Source organism: Mytilus trossulus, chromosome 5 (genome assembly GCF_036588685.1).
Source record: "Mytilus trossulus isolate FHL-02 chromosome 5, PNRI_Mtr1.1.1.hap1, whole genome shotgun sequence".
NCBI classification, from domain to species: domain Eukaryota; kingdom Metazoa; phylum Mollusca; class Bivalvia; order Mytilida; family Mytilidae; genus Mytilus; species Mytilus trossulus.
In genome coordinates this window covers 36,952,667-36,971,650 of record NC_086377.1, presented here as the reverse complement: position 1 = coordinate 36,971,650, position 18,984 = coordinate 36,952,667, and the positions used below count along the sequence as shown (strand labels likewise).

The 18,984-nt window shown below is 32.1% G+C and overlaps 2 protein-coding genes across 2 annotated transcripts in view; both read left to right on the top strand.

Annotated features, from left to right (window-relative positions):
- LOC134717903 (uncharacterized) overlaps positions 1 to 18,984 on the top strand; it is a 32,507-nt gene that overhangs the window by 4,984 nt on the left and 8,539 nt on the right. Inside the window, exons 5-9 of the mRNA XM_063580401.1 lie at positions 7,520 to 7,568; positions 8,171 to 8,764; positions 14,418 to 14,501; positions 17,502 to 17,789; positions 18,549 to 18,613. Coding sequence (XP_063436471.1) covers positions 7,520 to 7,568; positions 8,171 to 8,764; positions 14,418 to 14,501; positions 17,502 to 17,789; positions 18,549 to 18,613 — 1,080 coding nt within the window. The remainder of the gene's footprint in view (positions 1 to 7,519; positions 7,569 to 8,170; positions 8,765 to 14,417; positions 14,502 to 17,501; positions 17,790 to 18,548; positions 18,614 to 18,984) is intronic.
- On the top strand, positions 726 to 7,076 carry LOC134719249 (uncharacterized). Its single transcript, XM_063582254.1, has 4 exons — positions 726 to 1,805; positions 2,977 to 3,047; positions 3,620 to 3,694; positions 6,981 to 7,076. Exons 1-4 carry the CDS (start codon positions 1,430 to 1,432, stop codon positions 7,074 to 7,076), a joined length of 618 nt encoding a protein of 205 aa, XP_063438324.1. The 5' UTR covers positions 726 to 1,429.

Sequence of the window (18,984 nt, the reverse complement as noted above, 5' to 3'; positions counted from 1 at the left end):
AAAAGTATATGTACATAAGTTTTATAATTAAAACTATCCATTTAGTTATTTAAAACACATGCATCATTTTTTAAATTTGCAGATTTATTTGAATTTGAGTACATATTAGGTAGACCTTTCATGCAGTCGTTATAATTTGAGCTTCATTCAAATGTAATGATTTTTTCAATTATACCGATCATAATAAAAATTTTGGAAAAAGAGTTACAGTAACATTATTACCTATGCAATGTATGAAAAGGTATACATTTTTTAAAAACTAAATCATATAAAACAGAATTGGAGTAAAGACCCCCATCGACACCTCCTATCCATTCAGTATTATTCATGCCCCCGTCCCCCTTTTTGAAAGATAACATTATTTTTTAAGGGTTTTCACATATGCATTGTCTTAACAATGATAGACAGCAAAGATATTGGTCTATAATTAAGTAAAAGTCTGGCCAACATTTGTTCTTATAGACAGGGATTACATTTGCTAGTTTTCACACATCTGGAAATCTCTCTGTTAGAAGGGATAGACCAAAACGTTTTTTAAACGGATACTTCAAGAAAGTTGCTGCTGACCTCAGGAGTCTTGGACTGATTAAATCAGGACCTGTAGCTTATGAAAGATCAAGATCAAGCACATCTTCAACATCCTGCACACTTATAATCAGTTGCTCTATTTTTTTATTTCATCATTCTCTTATGTTTGTAATACAGTATTTTTAAAGAGCCATTCTCTGTAAGGACCAAAATTAGTGTTTACACTTATGTCACAGATTTTTATGATTCTCTGTATACAAACTACATAACCAATATACTTTACAACTGCAACTTTAGAAATTGGTTTTTGTCTTTGTTACCATGGAAATGGAGTCCATTTTGTTTTGGGGTTTTTTTTCCAATGAAAATTCTAAAATTTACCCTTAAAACCCCTACTTATTTCCCCAAAATGCTGACATAAAATGATGCAGACAATTATCACATATTAAAGCTGTTCTCTTTACCTTTCTAAAAATATATCACTCAGTTGGCTGACAATATTGTAAATATGCATATTTTTTATTGGAGAAGGGGGTGTTTCTGACATCTGAAAGAAAACCAAATTATACCAAAATTGATTGAAGTATTTATAAAATTTCCAAGATAGTTTATAGATAATTTTGCCATAATCTTAAAGATAAAACCCCCATTTAAAAATACAAAAGAATCCAGGTATGTGTTTTTTGATTTAAGAAAAAAAATGTGGATTGAAATCTATAAAAAAATCAACTATGTCTATCTGGATTATCTCCCCTTATGATTCTTCTTCATTGAAAACATAAAGGGACAACAGGAAGTTTAAAGTTTTATGCCAAAATATAGTGCAGACGACATGTAGAAACTTATTTAAACATCAAATAATAGTGAAAATAAGATATTTGAGCTAGATACTACACATACTATGGAGTGCAGTTTCTTTCCAAAGTTTGTGGAATGTGATGAACTCATTCAACCTCTTCCAAAACACAGTGCAGACCAAATATTTATTATTTTGTCAGAGAATGGTTTGAAACCATCACTAGCACTTTCACATCATTATTCTATTTGTACCAGCCATTTAAATTATTTTTTGAAAAACAATTCAAAATGTGCACGCCGTAGATTGTGGCAGATTCCCCGTTTGTTAAGTGCTCATCCAGATATTGACCACACCCAGGATTCTGGACTACAGTCACTACCACACAGAACAAGCCTTAAGCTAGCCAGTAGAGGATTAAAGGAAAAGGATGTTCTTCATCTGATTAACCAGAAAGGAACTTCTCTACCAGTCAATACACGTTAGTATATTAAATATAGAACTTGACCTGACCTCCCCCTTTTCATGTTTAATTTGTTTATGAAATAAATCATTACTTGAATTTTCATCATTACTAAAACATTCATATTGAATCATTGATTATTTGGTAAACATTCTGTATTACCAGGACAATGCAAACAAGGATTACTTCTTTTTTTTCAACAGATATTTAGTTCACTTAAATTTAGTCTTTAGTGACTGTCAACTTGACACTATAATCTCTCTGTATTTAGATCACTCTGGTAATTTTATGTTGTAAGAGTGACCCCCTTGTATGATGATTGGCCCAATGATTTATCAATTAAAATTTTCTATGATACTTAATTTGATTTCTTTTTAATGTTTGTTATTCATTTCTGTAATTAATCTTTATAGATATGGTATTGCTTTATTATTTTCCACAGTTATTGCATCCTGTAATTTTCTATTCTTTCTTTGCGCTTATTTTTCTCCATACAGTCTCTTAATTGGGCGTTACATTAATTAACATGTATTTGTTAAACCCCATCAAGACCTTTTTTTATGTCACCTGTGTATCAATCATTGTTACTCTTTTAAAACTGACAATTGACATTCCTCAGGTGCCTGAATTTGTATTGAATAATGAGTGCAGGTTTAATATCTTTATTATTTTTACAATAAATGAAATTTATTTCAAAACATTACTTAGCTGAAAATTTGTTAAAATTTAGAAAACTGTTTTTACTGTTACATATACCTTAGTAACAGTGTGTGTACACATATTTTATTTCTATTCAATACCCCCCTCCCCAGCCCCACTCAAGAGATTTGGTGCACATTCAATATCCCTTCTTCCCCACCCTGAGATTTGAGTTTTAAGTGATAATTAAATTGGGAGTATCTTTTAAAAAGCTTACGAAGCTATAAATAAGCAGCTTCCCCAAAAAAGTGAAATTAAAAAAAAATATTCTACAAAACATTTATGTAATTGATAGCAAATAGATGAGTACTGACCATTGAATATCTAATTGACAAAAATTAATATGTAATAGTGTAATTTTTTATATCTTTCACTTTAACAAATGTACAATTTGTATGGAACATCAATACATGTATAGATTAATTAACACAGAACTATTTTCATAATGTTTTACTATAGTTTTATACATTAAGGCTATCTTTTTTTTCAGCATGTTGTACTTTGTGTCTGAAGAACATAAGAATATATGCCAATGATGTAGAACTTGAAGAAGTAAATGAGGTAATAAATTAATAATGATATCTTGTTTAAAAATAATCCTTGTAACTTGTGGCCTTCAACAATGCCCAAAGCCCATTACACATGGTCAGCTTTAAAAGGCCCCCAAATTGCAAATGTAATACAATTAAATAGAGAAAACAAACAGCCTAATTTATGTAAAAAGAAAATAATCAAAAACATATAAGTAACATATCAATAAAGTAGTGGACAATCCCTGAATAACAGACTCCTGACTTGGGACAGACACATTAAACTAGTACATACAGAAAGAATGTTATAGAGTTAAACATATAAGTGGGATCCAAACCCCCCCCCCCCCCCCCCCCTAATCTTGTACATTGTTGTTACTGTACAACATAAGAATCTATTTCACTATAAATAAACAGGGTATGGGGTTTTTTTTCTATGCAAAAATGGTCTATGGATGATTCAAAAGACTAAAAAAAGGCACTTTGTTCATACATTGTACATATTCACAACATATATTTTATAGTTAATCACTTTATCATCACTATACTGTATCATGGACACAATTTGGTTATAGCTAGTCCTTTTTAATTTAATTTTTTCAGGTGGATGAACCAGTTAAATGTATGATCAATTCAGCAGTTCAGACAGAGTTTGAGTATACTGATTACTCAGAAGTTGTAAGTATATGCAACTTAATGTGTATTAATTATAATTAATGAAAATTTGAGTTTCATGTAAAACAAGAAAAGTTTGAGTACCACATATACAAAATGTATAAAACAATAATTATCTTTGATTGAGAGAATTCAAATTCCTGGAAACTGATATTAGCAAACTAAGCATTGCATTCTGTTTATATTGTTGATTTATTTTAATTCTCCATTTTAATAAGCTGAATCCATTTTGTGCATACATTTATAGGTATATATACATATAAAGAAGTAATTTTCAATGTAGGTCTTACTACTGGTAGGAAAGAAGATCCCTTCATAGTTTCAGAATCCATGCTAAATGAGAAAAACACAGACGGCACCAGAAGATTCACCTATGATGAAATCCTATCTGTTCAGCAGATAACAAGTTTCTTTTCGCGAATGAACAAAAAAGGAAAATGTGTAGAAGATTCTGATGCTATTAGGGAATCAGAAATTTGTAAACTTCGAAATCAGATTCTTGAAAACAACTAAATGATTTTATGTGCTACATGTACTATATTCAAATTTTGATTGTCATATTATATCACTTGTTGTCCATCTTTGCCCTCATTTTTATCTGTCTTACTGATTTCTCCTCTGCAATCCCTGGTTCAACATAATCTGAGTCTTCTTTAAATAAAAAAAAATGTGAAATTACCCTATTTATTAGTATTGTTATCTAGTAAGTCTGTTATTTATTTTAATACAGTTACAGCCTTTTTATTCACAAATTCTTAGAAGTTTTAGTAATTCAGTCCTTGCATGACACCCAAATTCATTTATTTTGTTTGGGGATTGTTTTATAGTCGTGCAGAGAGATGGTACAGAGTGAGTGGTACATTCAGATAATTTTTGACAGAGCTTATGCCCTTTACTTATGAAATACTTTACATGTATTTGAATTAGGATATTGTGACTTACAACATTTGTATAAAGTTCCTAATATAGAGAGATGGCGCTTATAATGAATCGAAAATGTCAAGTCAAGAGACTTTGTTATGACATTAACAACAACCTTGTTTTTTTATGGAAAAATCTTTTAATATTTTATTTTGATATATATACCGGTAACAGTGAGATTGTTGATTGATTTAAGAATTACAAAGTATTATAGTTTGAATGACTTTTTAGATCTAGTTGCTATAAACTTGCTAATTTTTATTGCCAAAATCCCATGAGAAGATATTCATTTCTGCATAATTGGCAATATAATATTTTACATTATGAAATTATTCCAACACATATCTGTAAATACTGAACATTATTTTTCCACAATTTTTCGGTATCTTGGCATTTCTTCGATAACATTATATAAGATACAAAAAATGATATCTAAAGCAAACAAAAGTATTTTTTCATTAATTTGTTCGCATATTTAAACATGAAGAAATGAGAGAGGAAAGAATTTTGTTTAATTTTTTTTATTGTTTGTCAAAATTGTAATATACAAAATGATGTAAACGACAGTATAGACTATATTTTGTCATATGTATAGGTAGTTGTTTATAATCTCAGTATACACATGTTAGATATGATAATGTACAGGACTCATAATATCCTGAATATTGAAAAACAATTGTTTTTAAAATGTCCAATGGCATTTATACAAATTATATTTTATTTCAATTAATTATACGAGTTTCAATGTTACAGTTGCTATATTCCGGTATGTCAACCTTATTTGCATTAATTGATTAAACAAGAACACATTGACTCATTGATTGTTTGTATTGTTATATTACAGTTCTGTAGTCAAAACTGTCAATATTACATTTAGCTGCCAAATAATACTGATTTCAATTTCCCTGTTAATCTCTTTTATTAAAGCCAATTTTCCTGACAAAGCTGCATCTCAAGTTTCATGTTTTACCTTCATATTCTAGAATCGTATCCAGCTGTCATACAAGTAAGTGGTTTAGCAATTTGTAAAACTAGGTTTAATCCAAAATTTTCTACATATGAAAATGATTGTACTAAGTCCAGAATATAACAGTTGTTAGTTATTCTTTTGATGTGTTTGAGATTTTGATTTGGCCATTTGATAAAGGATTTTCCGTTGTGAATTTTACCTTGCTTTCATTGTCAACAATCATTTTTTCAGCTTTTATTTTACTTATTTCACTGATGGCACCACTTAAATAGTAAACATTTCAAAGAAAATAGTAGACAGAATATTTCGGAAGAAATACCCCATATAATAATTAGGGACTATTCCTAGACCAGGAACAAAGGGAGTTAAATGTGGTCTTAGGTCAACTGGAAAGTTCTTTGTAATGCGTTTCCATAGCAACTCTAACTGATATTTATTTCAAATAATATTTGTTGTGTATCAATACAATTCCTAATCAGTATGGTTTTACAAAGTTAAATAATAAAAACTTTGAAATTGATAAATATAGCAGCAAACTTTATTTAAATCTGCACTTTGCAATTTCAAGTTTTCCAAATTTCAGAAAATTTTGAACATTTTTTTTTTTAAACAACAAAAAACACATACTCAATTTTTTATTTGGTAAAAGAGTGATATATGAAGATCATTTTGGAAGGATTACAATAAAATGTGATCTTGGAAAAATAAAAAAAATCACTTTGAAATTTGCTAAAAAATGTATTTTTCAGCAGTTTGAAAAAAATGCAAAATCGGTACTTTTCAAATACAATTTTGAATGTTTTGAATGGATTCAAGATAAAGTTTGTTTACTTAATTGTGTCATTCAAGACCTCTTTTTGTTCAGTATATCTATGATTTAGACTAAAAATTTATATTTGCTAAAAATAATTGAAGTTGGAAAATGATGGATTTGGAGATTTTTCTTCTCTGTTATTGGGCTTATATATATGGGACCTGTAACCATGGCAACAGAAACCCCAAAAATAAAAATAAAAGTTATTTTTGTTATCAGGGCATCATATGGACTAAATATTGAAAATATATTGGAAATCTGTGACATTGGTGTGAACAGTCTCATGGATTTCTTTGGTTTTTACAGAGAATGAAATCATCAACAAAAGACTTTGCGCAGAAATAATCGTAATCACTTTCTATATATATTCGTTATTGTAAATGGTTTTCCACCATTGTTTTGTGCGTATTGTGTGGATACTATCAACTTTATTACCTAGCTTTTCCAAGAAGTTTACTTGATCGAACGTACCTTATGCATTTATTTCTAATTCGACGAAAATTTGTTCACTCAATTTCATCGTTTGTTATTTTGACTGTTTTATGTAAACTTGTATATGATAAGGATGTTTACACTAATTACAGATTTATGAGAGAATGGAATACGAAAGCGATAAATTGAGATACCTTTTTGTAGCTCCTGCTGTGTTGATTACGATTTTGTTAAAACGTCCTGTATAGTAATAGAGATGAAAGAGCTAATTTTATTTAAGTGACCAAGTTTTTTCCATTAATTGCATAATAATTGATTACATAATGATTGCATAACAAAAATATTGCATTCATTTAAAAGATTGATCTTTTATCTATCTAAATATACATCTTTTTTGTAATTTATATGCATTCTTAAGAAAGTAACAACATTTTAAAGGTTATAGATTGGAAGTAAAAAAATCATTGTACTCTACGTCTTATCACTTGGTCAAAAGTATTTTATTTTACGTTTCTGATAAGTTATGTACAAAAGTTTAAATATATGAAAGGACTAACTGTTTGACTTTTAAACAACTCCTATTGTAAACATGTTTAATTAGCTTTCATCTCCATAAAACATTGTCGCACTAAGACGATGTAAAGCAAACGTTAAGTAACCATTCACGTTTGTATCTTTATCGTTTGATCAGGTAATAGAGGCTAGCCAAAACGAGACAGAAGATGACATGCAAACAGATGGTAATTTTTTTTACAAAACAATGAAATTTTAAGATAGAATGTAATTGCATATTTGTTTTCCTAACCAGAAAGCAGTACGCACCACACATGATGCAGACATTGACTTTATCAGGTGTGACCGGAAACGTAGTTTGCGATTAAGAAAGTAACGGAATCAAATTAATACAAACAAACTTCGCTATGGTCAGTTTTCGTAGGGTATTTTCACGTTTAGGTATATTGATTTTGGCCAAATAACGAAAATCGAACAAAAACAACTTCGTCTGCAACTTCTTTCTATTTTTACCTTCGGAACAAGACTAAAAAACAAAAACGAGGATGACACATCGTTATCAGAAACCGGAAAATACAAAAGGCTCACTGATTTCAGGAATCAACATTCATTTATGTTAAAGTATATATGTAAATATAATAAATAACAACCGACATAAGTTCGCTTGTTGTTTGGTAAACACAAAATCAATATTGTCATATTAAAGAGATTTACGAATACAAAACACGGGTAAGAATTATTAAAATGATACGGCAACAAATAATTTCAAAACTTTCAGCTTGGTGCTTTTTAACATTTGAAAAATATAAAATATATTGAATTTTCTTAGATATTCAAGAAAAAATCAACAAACACAGTCATTTGAAAGTAGTACAGCTTATTACAAACATTGCCAAAGATGTTCTGGTTGATGTTCTGAAAGGTAGACTAGCAAGTGCTAATTTCGGATATGCTTTAAATGGAATGAAAAGCAGAATACTTCCACAGTTGAATAATCATGGACGCCATTTGCTATACCCAGATGTGTCGTCTTACAGTGGTGACTTATCCAATCTTGATATAAGTTTGCTTTATATCATTTTAAGGAATTTGAATACAATCACACCCCATTCAAATGGTTGGGGAAACATGCCAAAAGATGACGATAGAACTTTGTCTGCAAACATTGATAGAATTCGGTTTTACAAAAATAAGTATGTTTCTCATTGCTCAAATCAGTCGCTTGACGAACTGGACTTTCTAAAAATCTGGAAAGAAATCCGCCAATGTATCATAGAATTGGGAGCAGCCGAATACAAAAGTAAAATCGATTTTTTGTTCACATCTGAAATAAATCCTGTGATGGAACAAGAACTATTGAATACTCTCAGAAGACTGAAGAAAGCAGAAGAACAGTATGAATCGAACTATTTCAAAATTAAAGGTATTATTTTTTTTACATTAGTAAAGCTCCGTTATTGTAAAGCCCAGGTGGTCGTGTGGTCTAGCGGGACGGCTGCAGAGCAGGCGATTTGGTGTCACGATATCACTGTAGCATGGGTTCGAATCCCGGCGAGGGAAGAACAAAAAATTTGCGAAAGTTTCAGTGACAACTCTACAATAGATGTATATATTCGAATCCCGGCGAGGGAAGAATCAAAAATTTGCGAAAGCAAATTTACAGATCTAACATTGTTGGGTTGATGTTTAGACGAGTTGTATATACATTATGTACACAGCCATGTATCACCATCATTAATGGCGATCCGATGGATACATCTGCTGTAGGGTTGTCACTGACTCAGACGTACTTATGAATATAATTATTTTCTGTGACTGTATCTTACATTAATTTGTAGGATCCTTTACTATAGATAATTTAGCTGATCTGTAACAATAACATCTTCATGCCTTATATATCATGTACTGTAGTACGCCACTAGATTAAAACTGACGTGGAAAGGTAACACACGGCCAGCGTAAGCTTTTTTTTGAGAGCCAAGGTGGTCGTGTGGTCTAGCGGGACGGCTGCGGGTTCGAATCCCGGCGAGGGAAGAATCCAAAATTTGCGATAGCAAATTTACAGATCTTACATTGTTGGGTTGATGTTTAGACGAGTTGTATATATATATATATATATATAATTTTCAGACTTATATATATATAATATATATATATATATAAGTCTGAAAATTACTCCAAACATTGTTAGAGTTAGATTTTCTACTGACAAATTTTTGTCCGACCCTCAGCGGGATTCGAACTCACACCTTTGATACACTACAGCACCAATCGCTTAGCCTCATGTCCAGCGCTCTAGACCACTCAACCACATCCGCTATATAAAAATATAACTTCAATAGTCGTAGTGTTACCTTGTCACGGAAAGTGAATCTAGAGATAGACATGAGACACGTGTTTTTAAGCGTGTGTAGATGTTAATACTATTATTTTCATACACAATGTATTTTTATCATTTGTCAGCAATCTAACTCATCAATTTTTATATATCATATAGGATCATGATTAATTTCATAATACAGTCACAGAAAATAATTATATTCATAAGTACGTCTGAGTCAATGACAACTCTACAACAGATGTATCCATCGGATCGCCATCAATGATGGTGATACATTGCTGTGTACATAATGTATATACAACTCGTCTAAACATCAACCCAACAATGCTAGATCTGTAAATTTGCTTTCGCAATGTATATATATATATATATATATAAACGAGTCTAAATTGAAAACTACGTTCAAATCTATGATTGCGTTAGATAAAACCTGCAATTTGTATACGTGTGCATGTAAAACAAATTTTGTTGTAAAAGGGTCTAAAAACAGCACAAACAATATTTTCCAAAGACAAAAAAAGTGAAAAGTATATTAAACAAAACGCATTTCTCTAACAGGTCGAACAACTGATGTTCTTTAACCCTGCTGACTGCCATTGGCGATTGCCAAATAAAATTAATCACAAGATGTAACAAAATGGGTCTTAATAAAATTTAATACTAAACAGAAAGAAGACACATTTAACTTGTGGCCATGATGTTATGTCACAAACATACGGTGTCAAGGATTTTGACAATAAATGTCTTTTCAGTGATGTTAGGGATCGAAACGGTATTTGGAAGGCCTCATATAAACAGTACCCTCATTTTTAGATAGACTCAATATAGGATAAACGGATCATATAAACCGGAGGGAAAATATGATACAAACCCAAACGAAAAATAGAAACTAGTCTAAATTGAAACTACGTTCAAACCTATGATTGCGTTGGATAAAATCCGCAATTTTTATACGTGTGCATGTAAAACAAATTTCATTGTAGAAGGGTCTATCTATATATATATATATATATATATAACATCTTCATGCCTTATATATCATGTACTGTAGTACGCCGCTAGATTAAAACTGACGTGGAAAGGTAACACATGGCCAGCGAAAGCTCTTTTTTTGAGAGCCCAGGTGGTCGTGTGGTCTACCGGGACGGCTGCAGTGCAGGCGATTTGGTGTCACGATATCACAGTAGCATGGGTTCGAATCCCGGCGAGGGAAGAACCAAAAATTTGCGAAAGCAAATTTACAGATCTAACATTGTTGGGTTGATGTTTAGACGAGTTGTATATACATTATGTACACAGCCATGTATCACCATCATTGATGGCGATCCGTTGGATACATCTGTTGTAGGGTTGTCACTGACTCAGACGTACTTATGAATATAATTATTTTCTGTGACTGTATCTTACATTAATTTGTAGGATCCTTTACTATAGATAATTTAGCTGATCTGTAACAATAACATCTTCATGCCTTATATATCATGTACTGCAGTACGCCGCTAGATTAAAACTGACGTGGAAAGGTAACATATGGCCACCGAAAGCTCTTTTATTGAGAGCCCAGGTGGTCGTGTGGTCTAGCGGGACGGCTGCAGTGCAGGCGATTTGGTGTCACGATATCACAGTAGCATGGGTTCGAATCCCGGCGAGGGAAGAACCAAAAATTTGCGAAAGCAAATTTACAGATCTAACATTGTTGGGTTGATGTTTAGACGAGTTGTATATATATATATATATATAAGTGCCTATAAATAGCAGCACATGACATACAAATCTATGGGAGTGTGGATTAATCAGTACAGAGATTAATTCAATTACACAAATAAAATTATAGATTGCCTAACAATGTAATTTTAACACACTATTTAGTATGTAAATATAAGAATAAGAATGTTTAAAATATTTACAAAATGATGAAAATAAACGCAATATTTCGCTAGACCAACTAGCTTTATCAAGCGTGCATCTATCCAGGTGAAATCGGATGTAGATGATAAGAAACTTTTGCAGCTCAATGTATATGTTGAACTTAGCTGCCTTGAAAATAAGAAAATTTTGCAGCTCAATGTCTATGTTGAATTTGGATTGAGCTGCCTTAAAAATAAAAAGAATTTGCAGCTCCATGTATATGTTGCTCTTGGATTTAGCTGCCTTAAAAATACATAATTGGAAGTTGAAATTAGCAACGTTCATTGGCCGATATTACGGGATAAAAAGGACGATGCTTTGTTTTTAAATTATTCTTTATCTTTCCTGTATCTTTTCTCGTCTTTTTCGTTAAGACCATCAGGTTCTAAAGTGTGGAGTTGGTGGATCCAAAAGTTTTCTCTTCTCCTTCACTGTAACTCTTTCCACCATTCAATAAAATTTACATATGAATCCTCTATGGAGAAAATTAACTTCCTCGATACTACGAGTTACATCAAGAACGGAACCATTATAACGGACCTTCACACCAAACAAACGGACAAACATCAATTCCTCTCTCCAAAAAGTTGCCATCCTAAACACTGCTCCCGTGGTATCCCATTCAGCCAGGCATTACGAATCAAGAGAATATGCTCTAATGAAAATACGAAAGATGCTAGACTTGGACAACTTCGTAAACATCTAGTTGTTCGAGGATACAATAACAACATCATTGATAGCGCTTTCGAAAGAGCAAACAAAACTAGTCGCCAAGAACTTCTTGAGTACAAAGATAAGAATAAAGCAGCTAACAGAACACCCCTTGTACTCACTTACCATCCTGATTTTAAAAATGTGTCATCCATTGTTCAGAAGCATTGGAAAATTATAGAAAATGATTTAAATCTAAAAAAAGTATTTTCCTCACCACCAGTCATGGCCTTCAGAAGACCTAAAAACATCCGTGACAAATTAGTGACTTCTGTATTAGCAAAGCAGCCTACTCCATCGCCCGGTTGCTACAAACAATGTGGTCGAAGGAATTGTTTGTGTTGTAAAGCTGCCAATACAAGTAGTTCTTTCACCAGCTCCGTTACTAAACAAAATTATACCATCTACTCAAATTCCAACTGTAAAACGGAGAACTCAATCTATATATTAACATGTGACACTTGTGGCATTCAGTATGTGGGAGAAACAATGGACAAATTTAATATCCGGCTTAATAACCATCGTTCATCGTACAAAACCAACAAAAACTGTCCTCTCACAAGACATCTTCGTTCAACGAAACATCCTTTTGAAAATGTCACTTTCCAAATTATAGAAGTCAACACCGAGTGGGACACCACGGCGCGAAGGAGAAGAGAAAACTTTTGGATCCACCAACTCCACACTTTAGAACCTGATGGTCTTAACGAAAAAGACGAGAAAAGATACAGGAAAGATAAAGAATAATTTAAAAACAAAGCATCGTCCTTTTTATCCCGTAATATCGGCCAATGAACGTTTCTAATTTCAACTTCCAATTATGTATTTTTAAGGCAGCTAAATCCAAGAGCAACATATACATGGAGCTGCAAATTCTTTTTATTTTTAAGGCAGCTCAATCCAAATTCAACATAGACATTGAGCTGCAAAATTTTCTTATTTTCAAGGCAGCTAAGTTCAACATATACATTGAGCTGCAAAAGTTTCTTATCATCTACATCCGATTTCACCTGGATAGATGCACGCTTGATAAAGCTAGTTGGTCTAGCGAAATATTGCGTTTATTTTCATCATTTTGTAAATATTTTAAACATTCTTATTCTTATATTTACATACTAAATAGTGTGTTAAAATTACATTGTTAGGCAATCTATATATATATATATATATATTACTCCGTATTCAGGCGCTGCTCGAATGTTGCTTTATAGAAATAGAAAATTCACAATTGGGAAGTTATAAACATCTTTTTTGTCGTAAAGAGTTGTTTTCAATCGACAGTAATTGTCAATTTCTAGATGTAAGTTCTAAGTTGCTGTCGCTCATGGTATAGAACTCTTCCAATATTGGTTTATTGATGATATGTTTTTATTATTTAAAGTTACCATGTGGGATTAAATGAAATTGTACTTCAAGACCTTATCTCGGAGTCCGTTTGTTCTTTGTTATTTTACTTTTTTCTGAATATATCTCAGAATTGATCTTATAATGGTTGACAGTCATTCCATTGATGCATCCTTAACTCTAAGAGTACTCTTTTTCCTTCCTAGAATGCTCTTTTGATTTAAATGTTTTCGATTTAAGGAACGCATACTTTTAACCCCTAATGGTCACCTGGTCCTCTCTCGACCGGCAGTAAAACGCTTGCCGATGTGGAGCGTCCGTTTGGCTGTGCGGAATGTATTAAGTTCGCAGTCATGTCCGGTCAGAATGGGGACGTGAAATCCGAACTCTGGTGTAAAAAGAGTGCCACGCTCTTTGTATGTTAAGAACCCTGGCAACAACTTTTTGAGGGCCCGTAGGTGGCCTTATGCAAGGCAAAATTGCTGTCCCTATCCAATATACTCTCATTTTCCAGTGGCAGTCCAAATTTCTCCGACCATCATCCCTAATTGCCTCCATTATGACAACCTACCTATTGTATTGATTGTGAACTTGTTCTTCTCCTGAATATGCATGACATATTTGCCACTAGACGTTACGCAAACAACAATCAATCAATCATTTAACTCCTCTAAGGTTTATGTATTCTTTCTAATAATAAAAAACGATGTTTTTCCAATAGGTAAGTCCTTCTTATGTATTAAAAGCTGATTTAATTTATTATTATTTCCAGAGGATTTGAATGAAATTAAAGAGCATCTGTGTATGACCAATATGAAACCTGCGGACACTAAAGCAGCTTTTAATGCTTCACTAGGTAAGTATTATTTTCGAAGACACGGTTAACACCTATTTCGCTTAGACTGAGGTCTATTTAGCTGCTTTTTGTCGTTAGGTTATAATGATTAAAAAAATAACATATTGCCATTTCTATTCATATTTGGTTTAGAATCATATTCTCTTAATATTACACAAGCCTAAAATACACTATTATCTTACATCCCACAGATATGATTGGTTAAAGGACTACATGTGGTGACTGTGTATATTTGATGTAGGGTGTCATAAAAAATATATGGTTAGTTACCAGACATGGTTAGTTAACCTATGGGGTTAGGGAGGAGTTACTTCCCTTCAAACAAAAAAGATACCACAACTTATTATAAAAACAACACGGTGTTGAGAAAAAATCTGAAAGGATTCAACAGACGAGATCATTGATGACATAAAACACAATTAAAGCTAACAAGTTGTTATAGTTAGCATAACGGAGTTATTTACATTGAACAAAAAATTCTGAAAGATTCAATAGACGAAGAAATTGATACATGCAATAAACGATCACAATAAATTCATAAAACAAATTTAAGGCTAAAAAATTGCTATTGTTGGCAATTGTTTTCTGTATAGAAAAATGGAAGTAAGATCTAAATACTAAGTATTGAAAACTAAATTACTTTGATAGGCCGCTAGTCAAAATACCACACGTGAAGATAGTCGGTAATATACATTTGTAACACAGTGTGCTAGTGACCTAATACGATATATATCGCCCAATATGGAATTAACTGACCAAATATATATCGTATAAGGTCACTAAAACACCATGTAACTATTAATATTCAATAAGTTCATACTATTTTTCTAGGCAATAAATACAAAAAATACGATACTCTAAGGTGAATTGAAAAAAAGAAAATTAGATTACAGCTAAATAAACGAACGTTCAATTTAAACGATTGGCATACAATTATTATATTCCTTACTTAGTATACGCATTTTCTAAGGGATGCCATAATATTGTCTCTATGCAGTTAGCGATTATCTTTGAATATGTATGTTGGACTCAAATCTATGGTGGCTTCCAAATCTATGGCAGATTCCTAATCTATGGTACATGTGACGTCATGCCATCCCAAATATATGGAAAGTTTTGTAATTTCCTTATCTATAGCGGATTTATGTTGTTGCCAAATCCATGGCAAGTTTTGTTCAAATGGAAAACAATGCAGTACATTTTCGACCAATGACTTGTCTTAAGAAAGAGGAAAAATACGACAACGGGAGCATAAAAATTTGTGAAATATAACTGTTACATTCCATAATAATTACATTAGATGTAAGTTTCATTATAATACATTATTCGGATTGGCTAACTGCACATCACATGTTATTCCGTAAACAATTGCATGAGACAATAACATTTAACATGCATGATAACACGAGGTCCCACAAAAAAATGCACAGGTGAGTTAAATAAAACTAGATAAAAATCGTGTTTTCATGATCCTAGCTAAAAAAATGTAATTATGTAAACCGCGCATCATTTTAAAGATGTACGCACGGTCAACGCTTTTACAACTCTATAAAGTTACAAAAAGAAGCATTCAATTCTCAAATGGTCAACCAAGAATCATAAATGATCAATTCATATATAGATACATTGTATAGGAAGATGTTGAGTGAGTGCCAATGAGACAACTCTCCATCCAAACAACAATTTAAGAAAGGTAAACCATTATAGGTCAATGTACGGCCTTCAACACGGAGCCTTGGCTCACATCGAACAACAAGCTTTGAAGGGCCCCAAAACTACTAGTGTAAAACCATTCAAACGGGAACACCAACGCGGTCTAATTTATATAAAACAACGAGAATCGAGAATATGCCTTAATTCACTGTCAGACTTAGTCAAGATTAAAATTATGTTCTCTGTAAAAAATTAACATTTTTAATCTGTGCATGGTACCTGTTTAACACATTCATTTAACCAACTAATTAGACTATTAAAAAGCAAGAAGGCCGCTTTTTATGTAAAAAAAAACATAAAAAAAGTATAAAAAAAGTAACAAATAAAAATAAACAGTTTGAATTTTCAAATAATATTCATTTAAGCGATATCACATTTGTATCTCTTAATTTTATATATAATTTTATAAACTTTACCAGCCGTAGACCGTAAACTACTACTAACTAGATATAGGTAGATGTGGTATGAGTCCCAATGAGACAACTATCCATTCACGTTACGATTTATAAAAGTAAACCGGTATGGGTCAATGTACGGCCTTCAACATGGAGCTTTGGCTCACACCGAAAAGGGCCCCATAATATCCTTTTTCTAAAACAGTTGGTACTGAAATAGAGGCGCCATAATTCATTGCGGGATTGGGCCAGTATACAGCACATTTGGTACATATTCGGGATAATAGGTCACATCTTCCTTTAAACAACTCGCAAATTGTTGTCAGAGAAATATCTTCATCTTGAATGGGTTTCAAATCTTTTGGTTCCACCATCGTTAGCGGCGTCGAAGATGTAATGTGGCGTTATATTCAATTGTGACGTTATACGGTACTCTTTCCCAAAGATCTGCCATAGATTTGGAGTAAACAAAAATCTGCCATAGATTTGAGTTGTTAGGGATTTATAACGTCACATTTGCCATAGATTAGGAATCTGCTATAGATTTGGAACCCGCCATAGATATGAGTCCTACATATATATTCGCAACCCGTTCTTCAGAAGGCATATATAATATTCCCTTATGCAAAAAAAGCAAACTCAAATTATTTGAGTTAAAATTACAGCAGTCAACGCCAAGACTTAGTTTCCTGACTCTGCTAATAACAAATGTATGTCTTACTCATTTTGTGTTTCGTCGAACACTTTTGTCTTTATTAACGTTTTAACAAACGGTGAGACCATTAAAGGTTTTATGTCAAATGTAAACATAAACATGCTGCTTAAACGTGGATCAACATTCAGTTTAAACAAACACATAATATATGTTAAATGTCATTTTTTCCTCATTTAGGCAGCGTACCTGTGGAGTTTAAGATAGAAGGAAGCAATATTCCGTTAGTTGAGGAAATTAAAAAGCACACTAATGATTTGTCAAGTGACGGCATACGAATAGCGTCCGTAAAGGAGGGATCTATCATTATTGGTTTGAAGGTATCGTCATCAGCTCTTCACACTGTCGGAAAGTTTATCGGAAAGATTGATACATTATTGTCAAAACTACTGCAAATGTATCAACATTATGGAAATGGACACACATCACGTATAGTCGCATCTCTTAACTTTATGGATGAACAAAATGGTAAGTTTATGTTAATGGTATAGAATATTAAATCGTTTTGAGGTTTATTTACTGACCTTGTTATAATACAATGTACTCGTTCAATTATTCGATATTTGTAGGATTGAATGTGTCCCATGCCATTGTATAAAACAGGTTAGTGATGCTCTTATTTAGAATTGAATCTTTTATGTTTTCCTTTTTCCGTTTTACTTCACTACCTGGTGCTTGACTTTTTTTTATCAAAATTTCGAAGGATGACATTACCATATGTTGTATATGATATTGATTAGTTATTACTATACGCTATTTACACGAAACAATCAATTATCACATGACACTGTAAGAGAACAATCAAAGTAAAATCATTAAAATTCTGAACTCCGAGGAAAATTCAAAACGGAAAGTCAAATGACAAAGGCAGTCTCAAAAGACTACAAATGATTATAACGCTCTTAAGATGAGAAAAGTAAAATGTTGTTATCAAAAGAGATTTAATACCCATCAGACATCTAAAAACGTTGAAAATAGTATTCAAAACGGTAACTTTCCAATTTTAAATTTCGTTTGTTTAAACAATATTCTGAAACTAGGCGTTTAATAGATGAACTCATGCCCTCTCAAATATATGTGCCCAAAATAATTACCTAAGTTAGTATAGAAATGTACTATAGACACAAAAACACAGATCACACGACCCAGTCTGTCAATGATCGAAATAAACATCAATCCAACAATCCTTAAATTAACATTTTGAAAATGTTTTATTATTCATTTCAGTGCCAATTGGATTTCCTAACCTTGAGCTAGTGGCAACTATGCAACCACATATACAGACAGCACAGGTATGTTAAAAAAAACATTTATTACTTTTCCTCGAAATTGTGTGTTGAACGTCTTATAAAAGGGGAAAACTTGGTATCACCAGGAACAGTTAGTGTAAGGAATATGAAATAAAAATGTATAATTATGTTATAAAGTGAACTCGCGTTTCAACAAATGCATCACATAGATCAGTTCCCTTGAGAAAAACAACTCCATTATATTTTTCTGTTGTTTTTTTCGCAATGATATAAATATTATGTATATAAACCTTTTTATTACTAATGACTTAGATTGTCGGCTATTTTAAGATATTGATTGTTGACATTTTTGAAAATAAGTCCCTTGATAAAAAAAAAACACACAAAAGCTATTAAATGTTCCTAAATTGTAT